General features: G+C 41.5%; 1 protein-coding gene across 1 annotated transcript in view; it reads left to right on the top strand.

The window, feature by feature from the left end:
• The window catches only part of TRDN (triadin), a 143,295-nt gene that overhangs the window by 40,642 nt on the left and 83,621 nt on the right, over positions 1 to 19,032 (top strand). The window contains exon 3 of the mRNA XM_060237137.1: positions 16,765 to 16,902. Within this exon, the coding sequence (XP_060093120.1) occupies positions 16,765 to 16,902 (138 nt within the window). The remainder of the gene's footprint in view (positions 1 to 16,764; positions 16,903 to 19,032) is intronic.

Here is a 19,032-nt window from a genome sequence, read left to right as displayed (position 1 = left end):
ATCTGACAAAATAAGTCTAAAAGTATTCACATACAATAGCCTGTTATTAGCCAGATCATTTAAAATAAATAAACCTGTCTGCATAAATCTGCCAACATCTATACATATTTTAATTGCACTCAGTATATTGCTATCTTCACATATATTTGGAAAAAAATCAATTATTAAACAAATCTTTGCAATCCAACCAAAGCTAGTTAAAATATGACTCTCATAATTATTTCACAAGCACGGAAATGAACTGAAGACTAAAGTTTAATCCACAGTGTTCTCATTAAAAGCAGAAAACTAAGTGAAATAATTTGTGCAGACCAATCTTTTAGTCACTTTTGTGCTGCACAATGATAACTAATTAGAGCTGAGCTTTCATGAATTTTGATTTGTATGTTCAGTACAGGAAAACCTCTCATCAAACTGCTAAGCAAATAACAGCAGAATTGAAACTGTTTCATTGCTTCTGGAGAACAAGAGAGCTCAAAGGCAAGAATTAAAAAAAAAGCCCTAAAGGCTTCTAAAGGTCAATTTATATTTTTATTTTTGTGCTTGGGAGAACTGTGCAGTCTCTGATTTAGCCCTTAGAGAACATCACAGAGACATTTGCAAATCTTAGGAGCTGGAAAGCTCTTGGCTGAGTCACAAGCATAGGTCAAACCAGATGTGATGCCAAAAAGTCTATTATTAGATCTATAGCTAATTGCATTGGGGCAAATGGGAGAGGGAGTAACTCTCCCCTTCATGCCATTTTTCCTCAGCTCAGATGGCTCCTTTAGCCACTGTTTGCCTCATTGGGCAGAACATACAGCTTGCTGCTTTATTAAATATCATCACATAGTGATGAAGCAGAAGTCAGAATTAAGATTGCCAGGGAAAACATCAACAACCTCAGATATGCAGATGACACCACTCTAATGGCAGAAAGTGAGGAGGATCTAAAGAACCTCTTGTTGAGGGTGAGAGCACAAAAGTAGGCTTGAAACTCAACATCAAAAAACCTAAGATCATGGCATCTGGCCCCATCTCACCTTGGCAAATAGAAGGGGAAGATGTGGAAGTAGTGACAGACTTCACGTTTCTGGGATCCAAGATTACTGCAGATGGTGACTGTAGCCATGAAATTAAAAGACGTTTCCTCCTTGGGAGGACAGCTATGGTGAACCTGGGGAGTATAATAAAAAGTAGAGATATCACCCTGCCAACAAAAGTCCGTATTGTCAAAGCGATGGTATTCCCAGTAGTAATGTATGGCTGTGAGAGCTGGAGCATAAGGAAGGCCGAGTGCAGAAGAATAGATGCTTTTGAGATGTGGTGCTGGAGAAGAATCTTGAGAGTCCCTTGGACTACAAGAAGATCAAATCTTAAGAGAAATCAACCCAGACTGCTCCCTGGAAAGTCAGATGCTGAAGCTGAAGCTCAAATACTTTGGCCACCAAATGAGAAGGGAGCACTTCCTGGAGAAGATCCTGATGCTGGAAAAGACAAGGCAAAAGAAGAAGGGGAGGGCAAAAGATGAGATAACTGGACAGCGTTACTGATGTAACTAACATGAATTTGAGCAGACTTTGGAGGATGGTGGAAGACTGGAGGGCCTGGCGTGACTTTGTCCATGGGGTCACAAAGAATCGGACTCGACTGTGTGACTGAACAAAAAGGTTGCCAACAACCAGGCGCAGCTTGCAGACTTCCCATAATTACATCTCCAGACAACAGAAATCAGTTCTCCTGGAGAGAATGGCTGCTTTGGAGGGCAGATTCTATGACATTATAACCTCAATGAAGGCCTTCCCCTTCCCAACCCCAGGCTCCAAACTTCCAGACTTTCCCCAACCCAGAGCTGGCAGCCGAAGTACTGAAGATATTTCAGAGGTTAAGAAAAATGACATGAGTGGGGGGAGGGAATATACACTTTCCAAGGCCTTTTCTGAGTTGGCATTTAATCATAATCACTTTAGCTGGAGCTTATTTTTATATGTTCTCTTTAAGCCATCCTGGCCCCAGGTCATGGTTCCAGGTCATGTGACTTCAGGCAAGGTTGGAGGCAAAGCCAGGGTGTTACTGGTTATGTGGGTTATGGTGACCTTACATGTGAGGATTGTTCTGCTAAGCATTAGCTAATTCAGGTAAGGGAGCTTCTGCAAACTGAATCAAACTATTAGGTGTTCCACAGCTTCTCTTGTGTTCAAGGCTCTGAAGCATTAAAAATCAGTTTGTGAAGGGTGTTAATGAAACACACAGCTAAAACCAGGGCTGGCTCTGCCACTACGCAATCTAGACGATTGCCTAAGGCGATGAGCTTTAGGGGGCGCCATATTGGGCACCTCATGTGGCTCAGTAATGTTATCAGTGCAGGAGGGGGGTAACCAGAAGTTAGCCTTGCCAAGGATGCCAGAATGTGTAGGGCTGGCCCTGGTTAAAACACACATACACAACATATAAAGCTGCCTTACATTGGCTAGGTTCCTTGCTAATATGATTTCAAGTCAAGCAAAGGGTTAAAGTGAGCAAATATGGACTCCTAGAGTGGCTTGTTTTCGAAGTCCTGAACTCAGCCCTGACCAACAGGCAGCTGCCTTGTTTTCTGATGGAAACAAAATGAAACAGGTTGAACTGCTTGAATTCCTGAATCCCAGAGTAAACTGAGCCCAGGGAATTTTGAATACTTATACCAGCAAAACAGAAATGACAGATTTATTCATAGCTTCATAAATAATATATCATACTATGATATGAAAAGAAACCTGATACCCTATAATCATCGTGCAGCTTAACTATTTATAATAAAAACAGTGTTAAAATTTAAATGGATTGAATACATTTCACTGGCTATGGTAAATTCAGCTCTTGAAGTTTTGAGGAGATATACAAACCTCTCAACCCATCCTGATTATTAATGAGTAATTTTCCCTAGATTGGGCCCCCTACAGATAAAAAATACTTTGTATAGAGCCAGCTCATCTTATGATTTTTAGCAACACATCTCTTTTAATTGCTGCTGAAATCCCATAATATAATTCTTGTTTTAACAATCTTTACCTTAACAATACAATTCTAAAAACACTTTTCATGGGAATAAACCCTGCTGAATAGACCTTAGTGGGATTATGAGTAGTTTCGCTTAAGTGCTCTCTAAGAGACATAAAATCCCATTTTAAAATCATTTGTAGGGGACAATATTAGCTGAAGAGAATTTGAGCTGGGGAAATGTGGCTGGTTCTTTTGGGTATAAAAGATAATTTTTGCTTTAATTTTTGGACTGAACTGCAGCTTTTTGCGGCAGCAGTACTGGAAAACTACAGAGGAAGAATTAGATTAATCCAGTTTGGATGAAATAAGCATGAGAACTAGTCTTCAAATCCACATAGGGTTTAAGAAGATGCAACATTGCCTAATCCTCACAGCAATTCTTAGAAGATAAAGGGGTTTTTTTTGCCACCATTGAATGTGTTTATCAAAGAAAGCTCAAGCAAACTAACAACTTTCTTGCAGTTTATTACTCTAGAGGAGTAATTTTGGATTTTGTCAGGTAAGTCTAAATACTGTATTAAACTTTAATTTCACTTGAATTACCCATGGTCACCTTCAGAAGGCTTCCAGCATTAAAGACTTTTCAAAACATTTAAAAAATTTAAAATAGCCTGATAAAAAAGCAATTTATAAAAATGGCTGTTTTTATTCTTGCAAAAAATGACTGGTGCCCTGGCACAAACACTCCCCCAGTGACATGGGACAACAGAATATGGTTTCAACTAGGACTTTTATTTAAATAATTGTTTAAATTAATTAAATAGGGTTTTTATTTAAATAATTGTTTAAATTAATCAAATAGTTGATCTACATCACTGCTTAGTCCAATAATCTGACAATTTTGAGAATAGGCTGCACTAGACAATCTGGTATGACTTTTAGGCAGATCCACCATTGCTCCAAGCTTGGCTGGCATTTCCACTGTCCTTGCTTCCTCTCCTCCCCACCATATTTCCCTAGCAGTCCTTACAGCTATCTTTCTTCCCCCTCTCCACCACCTTATCCCCTTTCCCATCTCTTTCCCTGGCAGTCTCTGTTTCTTTCCCACCTCCCTGATACTCCCTTCCCTCCTCTACCTTTCTTCTTTTTTTTTTTGCCCCATGACATCACTCTTCCAATCCCATCCCATTTTATCCCTTCCAGTTTATTTCCCCCTCGCCCAGTATCAGTGCTAACCAAGGCTGAGAATTCTCAGCAAAGTTGAAAAGTAAGATCTGTGCTGTTTAAACACATATGCCTTTAGAGTAAAAGCATATGTGTTTAAAGTTTAAACAGCACAGATCTACTTCTATGTATGTTTCAATGAATATTATTATTTCCTTGCATATTTTCACTGTTGGGCAATAATCAAACTGAGTAGGACAGGTTCCTATGCTTCCTATTATCTGGATCCTTATCAACAAATGCCTAATAAAGGTTTCAGTATCACCTTACCACTGCCTGCACAGCTGTATGTGCAGATAGATGCTAACATCCCCATCATCCCAGATGTGTCAGAATCAGGGCCATCTTAACAGCATTATGGGCTCCGGGCAAAGCAGTGTACTGGGCCCCTATGACAACTACTCACAGGAATAAAAATATAAATGGTTATTAGTACTGCATCATACACAGATTAGTATGGGGCCCCTATGCTTGTGGGGCCCACAGGCAAGTACCCATCAGGTCCATGCATTAAGACAGCCCTGGTCAGAATTCCTTTCAATTAACCCTACCTATCCCCCTTTCCTGCCAACTCATTGTGGCCTATCCAGTTTAATAACCAAGCCTATTTAACAACCCCTGTTCACAGAGACAGCATGGAGCAGGCAAAAAAAGGATTTCACACTTAACCAGTCTAGTGAACTTCTCAAATTCCTGATTGGCTACCACAGAGACCAGCTAATCTCACACTGCTGTTAGGGAAGGCAGGTGGGTCAGCTGCAACAAAATGTTGAAGGTGTCAGGGTGCAGCTGAGTAAAGTAGCCTGCTATCTCCTTCATACTGGCCAACCATACTTCTGTGATCCAACTGCATCCTGTGTCTCATTTGGAGAAAATGGGGCCAGGCAAATTGATCCACAGTGTGATCTGCTGTGTCTCTTCCAGCAGATCTGAATCTGACTCACACACAAAGATATATGAGTAAGGTATAAAAAGCATCCTGTTATATATGAGTAAGGTATAAGAAGCATCCAGGAGTCATGCTATCTTTTATTGCAGTGGAATATCTCAGTCCTAAAAGTAGTTAAGCAAATGATCTATTGATTTGTCCAATTTCAGAAGTGGCAGAGAAGCCAGGCAGCTAAACTGAATACATTAGTGAGTTGCATTGCCTGATCCTCTGGGCTGTCAAATGTATGCAGGTGTAGCAAATGAACACACTTGTGAGCCACTTCTGGCTCTGCACAAATATTTATGCAGTCAGAGTCAAAGAATGACAAAAGTGCAAGATGTTGTAAACTGGTCAGGATTTGAACCTTCACTCCACCACATTATGTAAAAGCAGTGCAGATATGTGGTATTAGGCATGGAGTTTGGCTTTTCTCCCCCTTTAAAAATAAGTTTTCAGGGCAGGCAGGCAGGCAGGCAGGCAGGCAGGCAGACAGACAGACAGACAGACAGACAGACAGACAGATAGATAGATAGATAGATAACATTAGATTTATATTCTGCCCATTCTCCAAAGACTCAAGGCGGCTAACAGCATAAAATAAACAATATTAAAACAGTAAAACAATCAGATAAAATCACAATGGTGCTACTTCATCATTTGAAATTTGGGGTTTGAAAGTACAACAGCCATGACAAATCTTGGAGCAACAGGGAATTTTTTGGCATGACCTTCCCTCAGGTTTCAGTTTAATTATAAATGTAATACAAAGGGGCAGAATGACCTGGTACAACAAATGTCCTTCAGGGGTTTTTGGAGCAATTTATTAGAGGTTGGTTGATAATAGCTCTAATACCACTCTAGGGTTGCCAAGTCTAACTCAGAAAATACCTGGGAACTTTGGGGGTGGTGCTAGGAGAATTTGGGGGTGGGGCCAGGAGACTCTGCGGGTGAGGCCAGGAGACTTTGGGGGTGGAGCCAGGAAACTTTCCCATTCCCTAAAATAAATAAATAAAAATACAGCAGTGTGGTTCCTGTGAATACAGTCTTTTTTCTTATTAAACAATTTTATTTGGTAATATATGGTAATTATATCCAATACTAATAAAATGTTAATAAACATTTACTACCTTCCCATACATTACACTTTCCCCTCCCCCCAAATCTTGACTTCCACCAGTGCCAATTACCTAAAATTCTAATATCAAAAGGTATCTTTAACTTTAAAAGAATCTTAATAAAAAAGAGAATATATATATATATATATAAAAATTTTGCAGATAAATAAAAAAAAACACATTTCTTATACTTTATAAAATCCCACCCAGTTATTATACTTCATCTTCTTTCTTCTCCTAAAAACCTGGTATTCTTGAAAATCACCCAATGTCTTTTTACTTTCCATTCTTTTTCTATATATCTTCTGAATTTATCCCAATCCATTTTAAATCCCTCTAGATCATAGTCTTTCAAGATTCTTGTAAATTTATCCATTTCACTCCATGACATAACTTTTACAATCCAGTCCCATTTTTCTGGTATTTTATCTTGCTTCCATAACTGCACATATAATGTCCTAGCAGCTGAAAGCAAGTACCAGATTAAAGTTCTATCTTCTTTTGGAAATTTCTCCATTTGTAATCCCAATAGGAAAGTCTTTGGAGTTGCCTGTGAATACAGTCTTAATTTCGTCATCCCCCAGCAGCTGGCTGCACTTCCACTTCCATTCTCTCTCACACGAACACATAGACGCACAAAGTAGCCAAAATAAACATAGTTTGGAAGCACACATTTTGTGGCCTCAGTGGGGCAATTTATTCACCATGGGAGTTGTTGACTGCTCTCTACTCAACCCAGTTCATCAGACTAACAGGGAAACCAGAGGTTACTATTTTACTGTGCAAACAGCTTCTTAATGGACTGTAAAACAAACAGAGGTTCTGAACTCCTTCCCTTCCCTTTCAACAGGCACATTGTTCTGCAGGCTCGCCCCGCCCCCATTCAACCTGGCTCAAAGATTTAAATCACACACACCTTTCTAAAAGCAAGCTGTTCCCAGTGTCTTCTTAAGCCTTCCAAGGTTTGAGGGCACATGGAGGCTGTTGGGGTGGGGCTTCCCCTCACTGGTCAGCTGACGGGGGGTGGAAAAGAGCCTACCAAACCAGGAGATCCCCTGCTGGGACCGGGGGATTAGCAAGCCTATACCATGCTTGAATCAGCCATTCTTGGGGAATCAAGCTCCAGATAAACTGCTTCTGCATAGCTGCTCATGGATCTATATTTGCAGTCTCACTCCAATTAAGATATTTTATTTCATGAAAAACTTGAAATATATGTGATACAAAAACAGAAATTTGCCTTTGATAAAGTTAGTACTTGTAAAAAGATTTTTAATGTGATTTCAGGTGTAGTGCCAAATGCGTTTTGACATGTGGATATTTCCTTGGAATTGAAGTACAAACTTTAAAAAACCCCCCAAAAACAACTGATCCGCTTATATTTCTGTTTTCCATTTCAGCTAGTCATCAATGTACTCTAAAAACTGATGCAGAACATGATACATACAATCAATTCAAAATGTTCTTAGCTAGTTTTGTTATGTCTAAAGTTGGCCTTTGAATTTGAAGAATGAAAGCCTAAATAAAAGCTGTTATACAGATTAGATGACAGTACCAAGAAAATCTTTAGATATACCTGATATTTTGTAAGCTATATTTTAACTAAAGACCACTTTGTATATTACAGTTGAGTGGGTGTATGCTAACTTTCTGTAATGTATGAAGCAGCCCTTAGCTTTGTCACCATAGACTTCAGATATATTTACAAAGAAATTACCTATGGAATGAAATGAATCTGAAGGAGAGAAAGCGTCAGTGTTAGTGGTTTGGATGTAACATTCAACAGGAAAATGCCACAAGCCTATAAGAATGTAGGAAATGGGTCAACAGAACAGCAGGTGTAAAATGTATGCAGCTTAACCTTTTTCCTCTTCCTACTCTTACTTCATGTGTATTTTGTTCTCATAGGAATACATCAGCTTGCTATTGACAAAGATGTGGGGAAAGCAGAGATACTTAGAGGCAAGGAACCCATTTTATTCTGTTAACACTTCATACATATCTGGCATGCTTTTTGATTGCATTAAGTTATACAACTTCTACAAAGACTGCTTTAAAAAAACTTTAAGGGAGCATAAAGAAACACTAAAGTTTCTATAATAAGTTTTCAATAAGTTCACACAATGAGCAAAATTGGTCCAAGACCGTTAAAGCAAAGCTTTTAATTGAAGTCCTTTTAGTCTTATTGAAAACTGAAAAAACTTCAAAGCTCAGTACACACATGCATGCACAAGATTTGATAATTATAACATTAATGTTGTAACAGTCATCAAATAATGGGAAATCAAGTGTTCTATATACATGGATAAACTGGCCCAAAGGTAGTTCGGATCTATCTACTTCAGCTTATCTGCTTTACAATCAGACTGAGGGAACAGTATGCATAATATTACCATATTTACTTGAATGCATGGTGACCCTGAAATGTAAGTTGACCTCTCTTTAAAATATTATACGCAAAGACAAAAATTATAACCTGTATGCAAATATAAGATCCCCCCCCCTCTTTTTTATGGTGTACCTGGAAAAAAATCTGCTCTTGCACTGGTGTAAATACTGTATTCAAATACTGAGACAAAGAGGCTACCTGGGAATGTAAGCACCTCTGAGATCCTTGGGCATAGAGCAAGGTATAAATGTAAGTAAAAGATAATGAAGTTTGTATATACATTCTATCTGTCTCTTGCTGTATGTATGTGTATGTGCATATACACATACTTATAAACACACAGAGAGTAATATAAGCACCAAAAACATTTTAGGAAGGGTTGTAACTGGCCTTCCTAATTTCCAGATAGTTAATTTTCTCTATCAACCTTGACAGCATTAGCCATCCATTGGGCAGAAAGGATCTCTCTCTCTCTCTCTCATCTATCAGTCTATCAATCTAGCTAGCTATTGAGATACTGTATGTAAAATATACCTCACTCTGTTCTTATGTAAATTTGTTTTAATTCAGTGTTCCATATTGGAGTAAAAAGTGCATGTACAAATATATTTATATAATGCAGGGCTTTTTTGGTAGAAAAAAATCCCAGCAGGAACTTATTTGCATATTAGGCCACATCCCCTGACATCAGCATTGTTTCATGCATGGCTTTTTTATAGAAAAAGCCCAGCAAGAACTCATTTGCATATTAGCCCACACACCAAGCCAGCTGGAACTGCCAGGGCTTTTTTTGAGCTGTGTTACTGCCAGGGCTTTTTTTGAGCTGGAATGCACCAGAACGCTGTTCTGGCTGGCATGGTTGCGCTAGCGTTCTGACTCAGCCCCAGGAATCCGGGAGCCCAACCGTACCTGTGCAACCTCTTTCGGGCTCCCTACTCGCTGGCAGGGGTCGGGAGGTCCAACCGCACCTGTGCAGCCTCTTCCAGCCTCCCCGCTTGCCGGCCGAGGTCAGAGTACCCAACCGCGCCTGCCCGGACTCTTCCGGGCCCCCGCTCGCCGACTGGGGTAGGGGGGTCTAACCGCACCTGTGTGACCTCTTCCGGGCTCCCTGCTCACTGGCTGGGGTCGGGGGGGCCGAACCGCACCTGCGCGGCCTCTTCCAGGCTCCCTGCTTGCCAGCCGGGGTTGTGGGGCCAACTACACCTGCGCGGCCTCTTCCGAGCTCACGGCTTGCTGGCCGGGGTCGGGGGGGCCAACCATGCCTCCGCGTTCTCTTCCAGGCTCCCCACTTGCCAGCTGGGGTCGGGGGCCAAGCCACACCTGTGCAGCCTCTTCTGGGCTCTCCGCTCACCAGCCAGGGTTGGGGGGGCCAAGTCACACCTCCGGGACCTCTTCCGGGCTCCCTGCTCACCAGCCGGGGTTGAGGGGGCCAAGCCACACCTGTGCGACCACCTGTGTGACCCCACTCACCAGCCGGGGTTTATTTTATGTGGCTCTTATATTAAGCAAAATTTCTTTCTCTCTCTCTCTCTCTCTCTCTCTCTCTCTTTTCTTCTTTCCTTCCTTTTCTCAAACATATGACATTCATGTCTTACAGCTCTTAGACATCTGATGTTTATTTTATGTGGCTCTTATATTAAGCAAAATTTCTTTCTCTTTCTCTCTCTCTCTCTCTCTCTCTTTTCTTCTTGCCTTTCTTCTCTCAAACATGACATTCATGTCTTACAGCTCTCAGACATCTGATGTTTATTTTATGTGGCTCTTATATTAAGCAAAATTTCTTTCTCTCTCTCTCTCTCTCTTTTCTTCTTTCCTTCCTTCTCTCAAACATATGACATTCAAGTCTTACAGCTCTCAGACATTTGATGTTTATTTTATATTATTTTATATTAAGCTCTTATATTAAGCAAAGCAGCCCCGTGGCGCAGAGTGGTAAAGCTGCAGTACTGCAGTCAGAACCCCTGCTCAGGACCTGAGTTCGATTCCAGTGGAAGCTGGCTCAGGTAGCCGGCTCCATGTTGACTCAGCCTTCCATCCTTCCGAGGTTGGTAAAATGAGTATCCAGCTTGCTAGGAGGGGAAGTGTAATGACTGGGGAAGGCAATGGCAAACCACCCCGTAAAAAGGTCTGCCGTGAAAACGTTGTGAAAGCAGCGTCACCCCAGAAAACGACTGGTGCTTGCACAGGGGACCTTTCCTTTCCTATATTAAGCAAATTTGGCCACTCCTGTGCTAAGGGTTCTTTTGGGTCACAGCCAGTGTTCCCTCTAAGCTGAGTTAGTGTGAGCTAGCTCACTGATTTTTAGCCTCCAGCTCACAGATTTTTGTCTTAGCTCAGGAAGGATGACCCCAGAGCACAATAATTTATGCAGTAACTCACAACTTTAATACCAATAGCTCAAAACTTTAATGTCAGTAACTCACAAAGTAGAATTTTTGCTCACAAGACTCTGCAGCTTAGAGGGCACATTGGTCACAGCCAGTGCCTCCCAAGTGATTGCTAAGATGTCAGCCGAGATGCTGCATTTCCTTATGATACAGCACATATGCATATGTCATAAAGAAATGTGGCCACAACTGAATTGCCAGGGTGTCAGCATCCACTTGCAAGTAAGGAACAGTGCAATCCTAAACAGATCTATTCAGAATTTTGTTGAACTCTACTCAGTTGTGATTATTTCTAGGAAGGTTAGATTTTGTCCAGCATCTTAGAGACCACCAAGATTTTTGGGGTGTAAGCTTTAAGAATCAATGCTGGGAGGTTTATACCTCAAAAATATTGTTGGTTTCTAAGATGCCAATGGACTTGAGTCTAACTCCTGCAGGCCAATACAGCTAACCCTCTGAAACTATCCTAAAATGTGAATTATAGACACAATGAGAATATGGAGAAATTATTTCAGTGGATTGCACTGAAATCTCCTGGAATAAGTTGTTAACTTTTGGAAGGACTGTGTAGATGTGTATATTTATATGGCACAGTTCTAGAGGAATATGGAGATACTGAAGAATTCTGTTTCCTAAGAATCTTCCACTTTCATTCAAAAGTCAGTTTTCTAGCCCTTATGCCTATAAAGCCATGATGTTAATAGCCCAGACTATCCTGATCTCATAAACTACAAAGGGTTGTGGCTAAGTGGTAGAGCATCCTTTTGGTATGCAGAAAGTCCTAGGTTTAATAGCCAGTTAAAAGGATTAGGATGGAGGTGATATGAAAGACCTCTACCAGAGACCCTGGAGAGCTGCTGCCAGTCTGAGTAGACAATACTGACCTTGATGGACCAGTATAAGACAACTTCATGTGCTCCTGTATGTTGGCCCTGGTTAGTATTTAGATGAGAGAACCTCCCAAGTAATGTTCCCTCTAAGCTGCAGAATCTTGTGAGCAAAAATTCTACTTTGTGAGCTACTGGCATTGAAGTTGTAAGCTACTGCATAAATTAGTGTGCTCTGGGGTCATCCGTATGTGATCCGCCCTGAGCCCACTGGGGATAGGGCAGAATATAAATGAACCAAAATAAATAAATAAATAAATAAAAAATCCTTCCTGAGCTAAGACAAAAATGTGTGAGCTGGAGGCTAAAAATCTGTGAGCTAGCTCACGCTAAATCAGCTTAGAGGGAACACTGCTCCCAAGCAGTACTCCATCTAAGCTGTGTAGTCCTGTGAGCTAGAATTCAATTTTGTTAGCTACTGGCATTAAAGTTGTGAGCTATTGCATAAAGTAGTGTGCCCTGGGGCCATTTTTCCAAGTTCAGACAAAAATGTGTGGGCCAGAAGCTAAAAAACTATGAACTAGCTCACACTAACTCATCTTAGAGGTGGATGTGGCTAGATGACCATACTTTTGGCGATGTCAGAGGAGTGGCCTATTATGCAAATGATGGCGATGTCAGAGGTGTGGCCTATTATGCAAACGATGGTGATGTCAGAGGTGTGGCCTGTTATGCAAATGATGATGACAGAGGTGTGGCCTAGTATGCAAATGATGTGGTGTCAGAAGTGTAGCCTCGCATACTAATGAGTTCCTGCTGGGCTCTTTTTACAAAACAAGCCCTGGTTACTGCTCAAAAAAGGCCCTGATATACAAATAAAATCACTGTTTTGCCCTTGTAAAACATTTATGTTTATGCTTCAGTGGTCTTTAATATTTTGAGTTCTTCCTTTCTGTTATGCAAGCTTCTTTGGCAGACTCGGTGGATCAAAGGGCAGGGTGAAAATACTGCTGTTCTTTTTTTGTTGTTGTTTTATTAATTGCACTTGCCAAATGATCACTAAATTTAGAATTCATATTGAAACATTATTATTAGGGTTTGAGGATACTTATATATTGTGTGTTAAAATATGAATAAATGAAGGTATAGAATTATAACATCTACTTAATATTACTATGGTGGATATCTTAATTGAAGCAAATAGAGGGCAGAGCTCTGATGCTGTTAATAGCTATAGAAGGAAAAGCAATTTTGGGAAAAACTATATATAAAAAGGATTTTTTGTGTGTGAAAAAACTGTACTTAGTTTGCTACACTTAGTTTGCTACACTTAGTTTGATACACTTTGTCCTCTTTTTCATCGTCAGCTACCAGAGTGCAAGCCACAGCATACACTACTTCGGTATGTGTGTGTGTACATATTGACAATACTGCTTATGATGGTGGAAGATGAAGTGTAGCACAATAAGACTTATGAATGCCATTTTTGTTTTTTATTTTCCCTTTCTGAAGGCCCCCAATTTGAAGGGTAGATCACAACTGACCTTGAGTACATTTAAACATTTTTACTCCGTTTTTTTCCCCATTCAAACACCTGAACGATAAGAATAAGCCAGTTTTCTTGGGTCCATGCAATAAATATAGGCAAGCAGTGAAAGCCAGGCTTTTGATATCTTGGATAAGAAAGAAGGCAAAAAAGAAGTTATGTGCCAATGATTGGCCATATTTTAATAAAAGTAACACTGGTATGAATTGAAAAATAATAGCCTGCAAAGATGAATGAGAGAATTCTTTCTTGGAAGGCTAACAAAGAATATACATTTGAAGCTGAACTGTGCAGGGAGAAATTTTAAATACAGATAAAGTACTTGGTTTAGAATAATTGACTTCAGATCTTAACTCAGTTTTTCTAGGTTTACATCTACTGAAGCAGCTGTATAAGTGGTCATGTAACCAACACACATATAGAAAGGCAAAGCTTTAGTGACTTTGGTTGTTCTCACATTTTCCTGGATGTGTCCATTGTTGGAAAAATAACATGTAAGATCTCTTCAGCAACTAGAAAACAAATTCCTCCTAATTTCAGATGGGCAGTCATGTTGGTCTGCTGTAGAAGATTCAAAGTCAAAGTAACCTTTAATGGTATATAGCAATTTATCAACCAAACAACAGCCAGCAATAGAACAATAATCAGGAGCAATGTGGAAGATCCAACTCCAGTAGCACCTTAAAGACCAATCCAATCTAGGAATGGGCACAAATCAACTGATGAACTAAATGGCTGATCTGCATGGAGCAAAGTGCCCATGCAGATCAGTTGTTTAAAGGGGCTTTTTAGAGGCAGCCCCTTTAAACAGCTGAGCCATGTGCAGCAAACTGCTCCCATGGCCCAGCTGTTTAAAGAGGCTTTCTTGGGCAGCCAGCCCCAGAGGCTAGCTGTTTGCTCCACACAGCTCAGATGTTTAAATTGATTTTAAAGCAGTGCTCATCTGTCTGGTTTAAATGGAGCTATTTAAACCCTTGCTTTCTGCTCCTTCCAAAAGCAGTGGGGAGCGGAAAATAGGGGTCATGAACACATACAAACTGGGGCAGTTTGTAAGCCAACCTGATTAATATAGGTTTGTGGTTCAGTTCATGGTTCAGCCATGAAAACTGAACAGCAAAAATGCACTTCGTGCCCATCCCTAACATCCATGGTACAAACTTTCAAGAGTTAACACTCCTTTTTGTCAGATACAAGTAGGGATGGAGATCCCTGAGCCCTTATAGCCCAGTCAGAAGGTGGAAGGAGTATTGCGAAGAAGGAAGTCAGGATGCAAAGTTACAATGCAAAATGTAATCAACATGATTAGAACACAGGAGAAATGCTTAGGGCCAGAAAATGTACTGAGCTGAGAATCCCCTGTCTCTATTTAGACCTAGGGGTCCATTTTTCTGGATTTGTAAATCAGCCCAAGTTCAGCAATTGATGGTCACTGACTTACTGGTGGCTGCTTTGTAACTGCAGAATGAAGGAGTTCTGGCTGAATTAAGGGCTGTCTGAGAGCTGCAGCATGGCTCCAGCTGACCCACAGTAATCTTGTGAGCCTCCAGGGGTTGGGTGGTTTCCTAGAAGCTTTTCTATCCTTGGCTGCCTTGTCATCTCATCCTACCAGTTGGAGCTGGCCAAGGGGCATGGCAACAGTTGCCCAACCCCTGATCTTCACTATTTAAAGCCCCAGCAGTTGTTTGACAGGTCTGCTTCAATCTTCAGACACACCATCCTTCCCTCTTTGTTTTAGTGCTGTTATGTGTACTTTCATTTTATTGTTTTCTTTCACATTTATGACAGTTTCAGTCATTGGGGTGGATCCATTTTCGGGGAGGTGACACATGTGTGCCCATCTATCCTTATGCAAATGTACCAAAATATTGTGCAAATCACACTATTAAATACCTTGTACAAATTATATTATATTATGTAGAAACATACAAAAATTGCCATATATTCAAAACATTTTAGCAACACAAAAGTCTCAAATGTATTATTTCAGGGAGGACCCCACAAAGTCTCTTATTTTCACAAAGGGAGTACTATGACTCAAAAACAAAGTTCCAAAGGAGTCCCTCCGTTGCTTGTCGGCTTCCAAAGGAAAAATGCTTGCCTTCACGCAAACACCGTTTTTTAATTGCGTTCCGCTGCTCCTGCAGCTTCCTCATAAGCCAACTGAAAAAAACAGACGTGACCAGTAAAAGCAGCCTCTACAAAGAACAATATTATCAAAAACCATACAAATACAGTTGATAAAACAACCTGAAATTCCCAGCCAAGTTTCTCTCATACGCCCATTTTAATTTCTCAATTGACGGCTTAACCTTGCTGCAAATGCAGCATTTTTTAAAGAGACAGTCACAGCTGTTATTAATCAACCACTTAAAAGAGACATTACCAAATTATAACTACATACCCCAGAATCAACTTAAACAAACTATATAAAACAAGAAAGATCATTATGTTGATTAAGACCAAAGGGTTCAATAGTGTTTAGACGGTGAACCCTTCCGTCTTAATCAATAATACATTTGAGACTTTTGTGTAGCTAAAATGTTTTGACTATATGGCAATTTTTGTATGTTTCTACATAATATAATATAATTTGTACAAGGTATTTAATAGTGTGATTTGCACAATATTTTTTGGTACATTTGTATTTTGTATATTGTGCTGCCATTGTCTTTTGCATCTGTCCTTATGAGCACTCTCTTATAGGGTCTTGGGGGTCAATCCATTTAGTGGCAGGCCAGCTTGAGGGCAGTTGCCTGGCTCCACTCCCAGGTGGCAAGGGGAGTGCTTTTGTTGGGGCCTTGTGCTTTTGTTGGACCACCAGCTTAATCACTCCTGGTTTCCCCAGCATGTGGCCTGGTTGGGTTTTCATCGACCGACAATCAGGTCACTCAGTGTTTGGATGCAACGCCAAATACTATATATGCTATCAATAGGGGATGGACCGTGGCTCAGTGGTAGAGCATCTGCTTGGGAAGCAGAAGGTCCCAGGTTCAATACCCAGCATCTCCAACTAAAAAAGGTTCAGGCAAATAGGCATGAAAAACCTCAACTTGAGACCCTGGAGAGCTGCTGCCAGTCTGAGTAGACAATACTAACTTTGATGGACCAAGGGTCTGATTCAGTAGAAGACAGCTTCATATGTTCATATGTTCAATAAAGCTGCAGCCTAGTTTTGTTCCAATTTGTTGTCAGTATGTTTATTCCTGTTTCCTTCTCTACTTGGTGCTCCTCACTGCCTTTAGGAATGTAATCTAGTGTTATAATCTCCCACTGAAGCTTGTCTTTTTCTTCCTAGTTTCTCTGATTAAGACAAATATTTTATATCAGCTAAAATAGAACAATTTTTATTTTCCAACCTTGTCTGTCTTTTTATTCTGCCCATAGGACGTTCTGTGAATAAACTTACTACTGACCCATTGAGAATCATCCATGGCACTGTGGAAGAGACCACTGACTGGGTTTATGGCTATCTTTCATTGTTATTGGACCTCATATTTGAAGATGAAGAAGAAAGTGAAAAAGGTATTCCTGACTGGAGGCATGCTCTGATGTTTTCAAAGCTTCACTCCCCCATTGCTATGTTCTAACACTACACAAAAGAGTTGCAGTTTTGTTCCTTTTCATCATTACAGTCTTCATGTATTTATTTATTTATTATTTTATTACATTTAATTTCTATCCCTCCCTCTCCGCAAGCAGACTCAGGGCGGCTCACAACATTCATTTACACAATTAAAATCAATAAAACATCATTACAATTGTGAGGGAGGACTCCAGGAGCACGCCCAAGCTCTTGACCTTAGGGGCTGGTATCAATGGCACCCTGTCAAGAGCTGGCAGATGGACACCTCTCCTTGGACCACCCCGGCTCAGATAGAGAAACTCTGTCTTCATCGGATTCAGCTTCAGCCAACTCAGCCTGAGCCAAGATGCTACGGCTTAAAGAGCCAGGTCTAGATTTTCCGGGGTACAGTCGGACTGGCCACCCATCAATAGATAGAGCTGAGTGTCGTCTGCATATTGGTGACAACCCAGTCCATACCTCCTGACAATCTGGGCAAGGGGGCGCGTATAGATGTTAAATAACATTGGGGACAGAACTGCACCCTGTGGCACACAACATATGAGTGAGTGCCTCTGGGATGATTCCTCCCCTATCACCACCCTTTGTCCCCGATCTTGGGGAAAGGAAGTCAACCACTGTAAGGCGGACCCCTGAATCCCCACGTTGGCGAGTAGCTGATGATCAACCGTATCAAAAGCGGTTGACAGGGCTAATAATAACAGCACTGCTGAGCCGCCCCGATCCAGATGTCGCATGAGGTCATCCATGAGAGCGACCACAACCGTCTCCATCCCGTGACCTGGTCAAAAGCCAGACTGAAATGGATCCAGTGCGGAAGTTTCCTCCAGGAATCCCTGTAGCTGAATTGCCACCGCCTGCTCTATAACCTTACCCAAAAAGGGAAGGGTAGATACCGGCCGATAGTTTGCCAATATGGCCGGGTCTGCAGATGGTGTTTTCAAGAGGGGACGGACCACAGCCTCTTTAAGAGGTGTGGGGAAGATCCCTTCTACCAGGGATCTGTTGATAATACCTTGTAGTGGTTCACGTAGCAACACCTGGCTAGCTTTTATAAGCCAGGACGGGCATGGATCCAACCTACAAGTCACAAGGGTGTACAGCTAAAAGGATCCTCTTGACTTCCTCCAGGCTGAGTAGACTGAAGGAATCTAGAACTAGACCAGAAGACGCGCTCGGTGCCCCAAGTTCTTTCACTGTATCAATTATGGTGGGAAAGTCGTGTTGGAGCAAAGAGACCTTATCTGCGAAAAAACTCACAAAAGCCTCACAGCCTATTTCAAATTCTCTAATGTTTTGTTTACCATGCGGTAAAATTGTTAATGACCAAATTATACTAAACAATTGTGCTGGGTGCGAGGTTGCAGATGCAATCCGGAATGCAAAGTAAGCCTTCTTTGTGGCCTGGACTGTCATCTCATAGGTTCGCATAAATGACCTATAAGATGTTCTCGTAGCTTCGTCACGAGTATGTCGCCATTGTCTCTCTAGTCGTCTTAATCACCGTTTCATTGATCGCAGCTCCAGGGTATACCATGGAGCGGATCGTGAACGAGGATGAAGAGGACGTTGGGGGGTGATCTCGTCGATGGCCGTGGAGAGTTGGTTGTTCCAGTTCTCCACCAGTTCATCCAGCGAGTCGCCACAGGGCCAGGGATCCCGCATAGTCATTTGAAGCCGCAGAGTGTTCATCTGGCTTTGTGAGCGAGCTAAAACTTGCTCACTGCCTAAACGGGGTAGAGGTGGAATATCCACACGAGCCCTCAGGGCATGGTGGTCAGACCATGGCACCACCTCAGCAGAAATCTGATCCACTACAACTCCCGCCGCAAAGATCAGGTCTAATGTGTGCCCAGCCTGATCCGTGGGGACTGTTATATGTTGGGAGAATCCCAGTGCTGCCATGGAAAGCACTAGGTCCGTCGCCCGAGTGGAAGCTGCGCCCTCTGCATGGACATTGAAGTCACCCAGGACTATAAGCCAAGGATACTCCAATGCCCAGCCTGCTACAGCCTCCATCAGGGACAGTAGGGCACTGGCCAGTGTGTTAGGCGGACAGTACACCAGCC

Source organism: Heteronotia binoei, chromosome 1 (genome assembly GCF_032191835.1).
Source record: "Heteronotia binoei isolate CCM8104 ecotype False Entrance Well chromosome 1, APGP_CSIRO_Hbin_v1, whole genome shotgun sequence".
Classification (NCBI taxonomy): Eukaryota; Metazoa; Chordata; class Lepidosauria; order Squamata; family Gekkonidae; genus Heteronotia; species Heteronotia binoei.
This window is presented reverse-complemented; position numbering and strand designations above follow the sequence as displayed.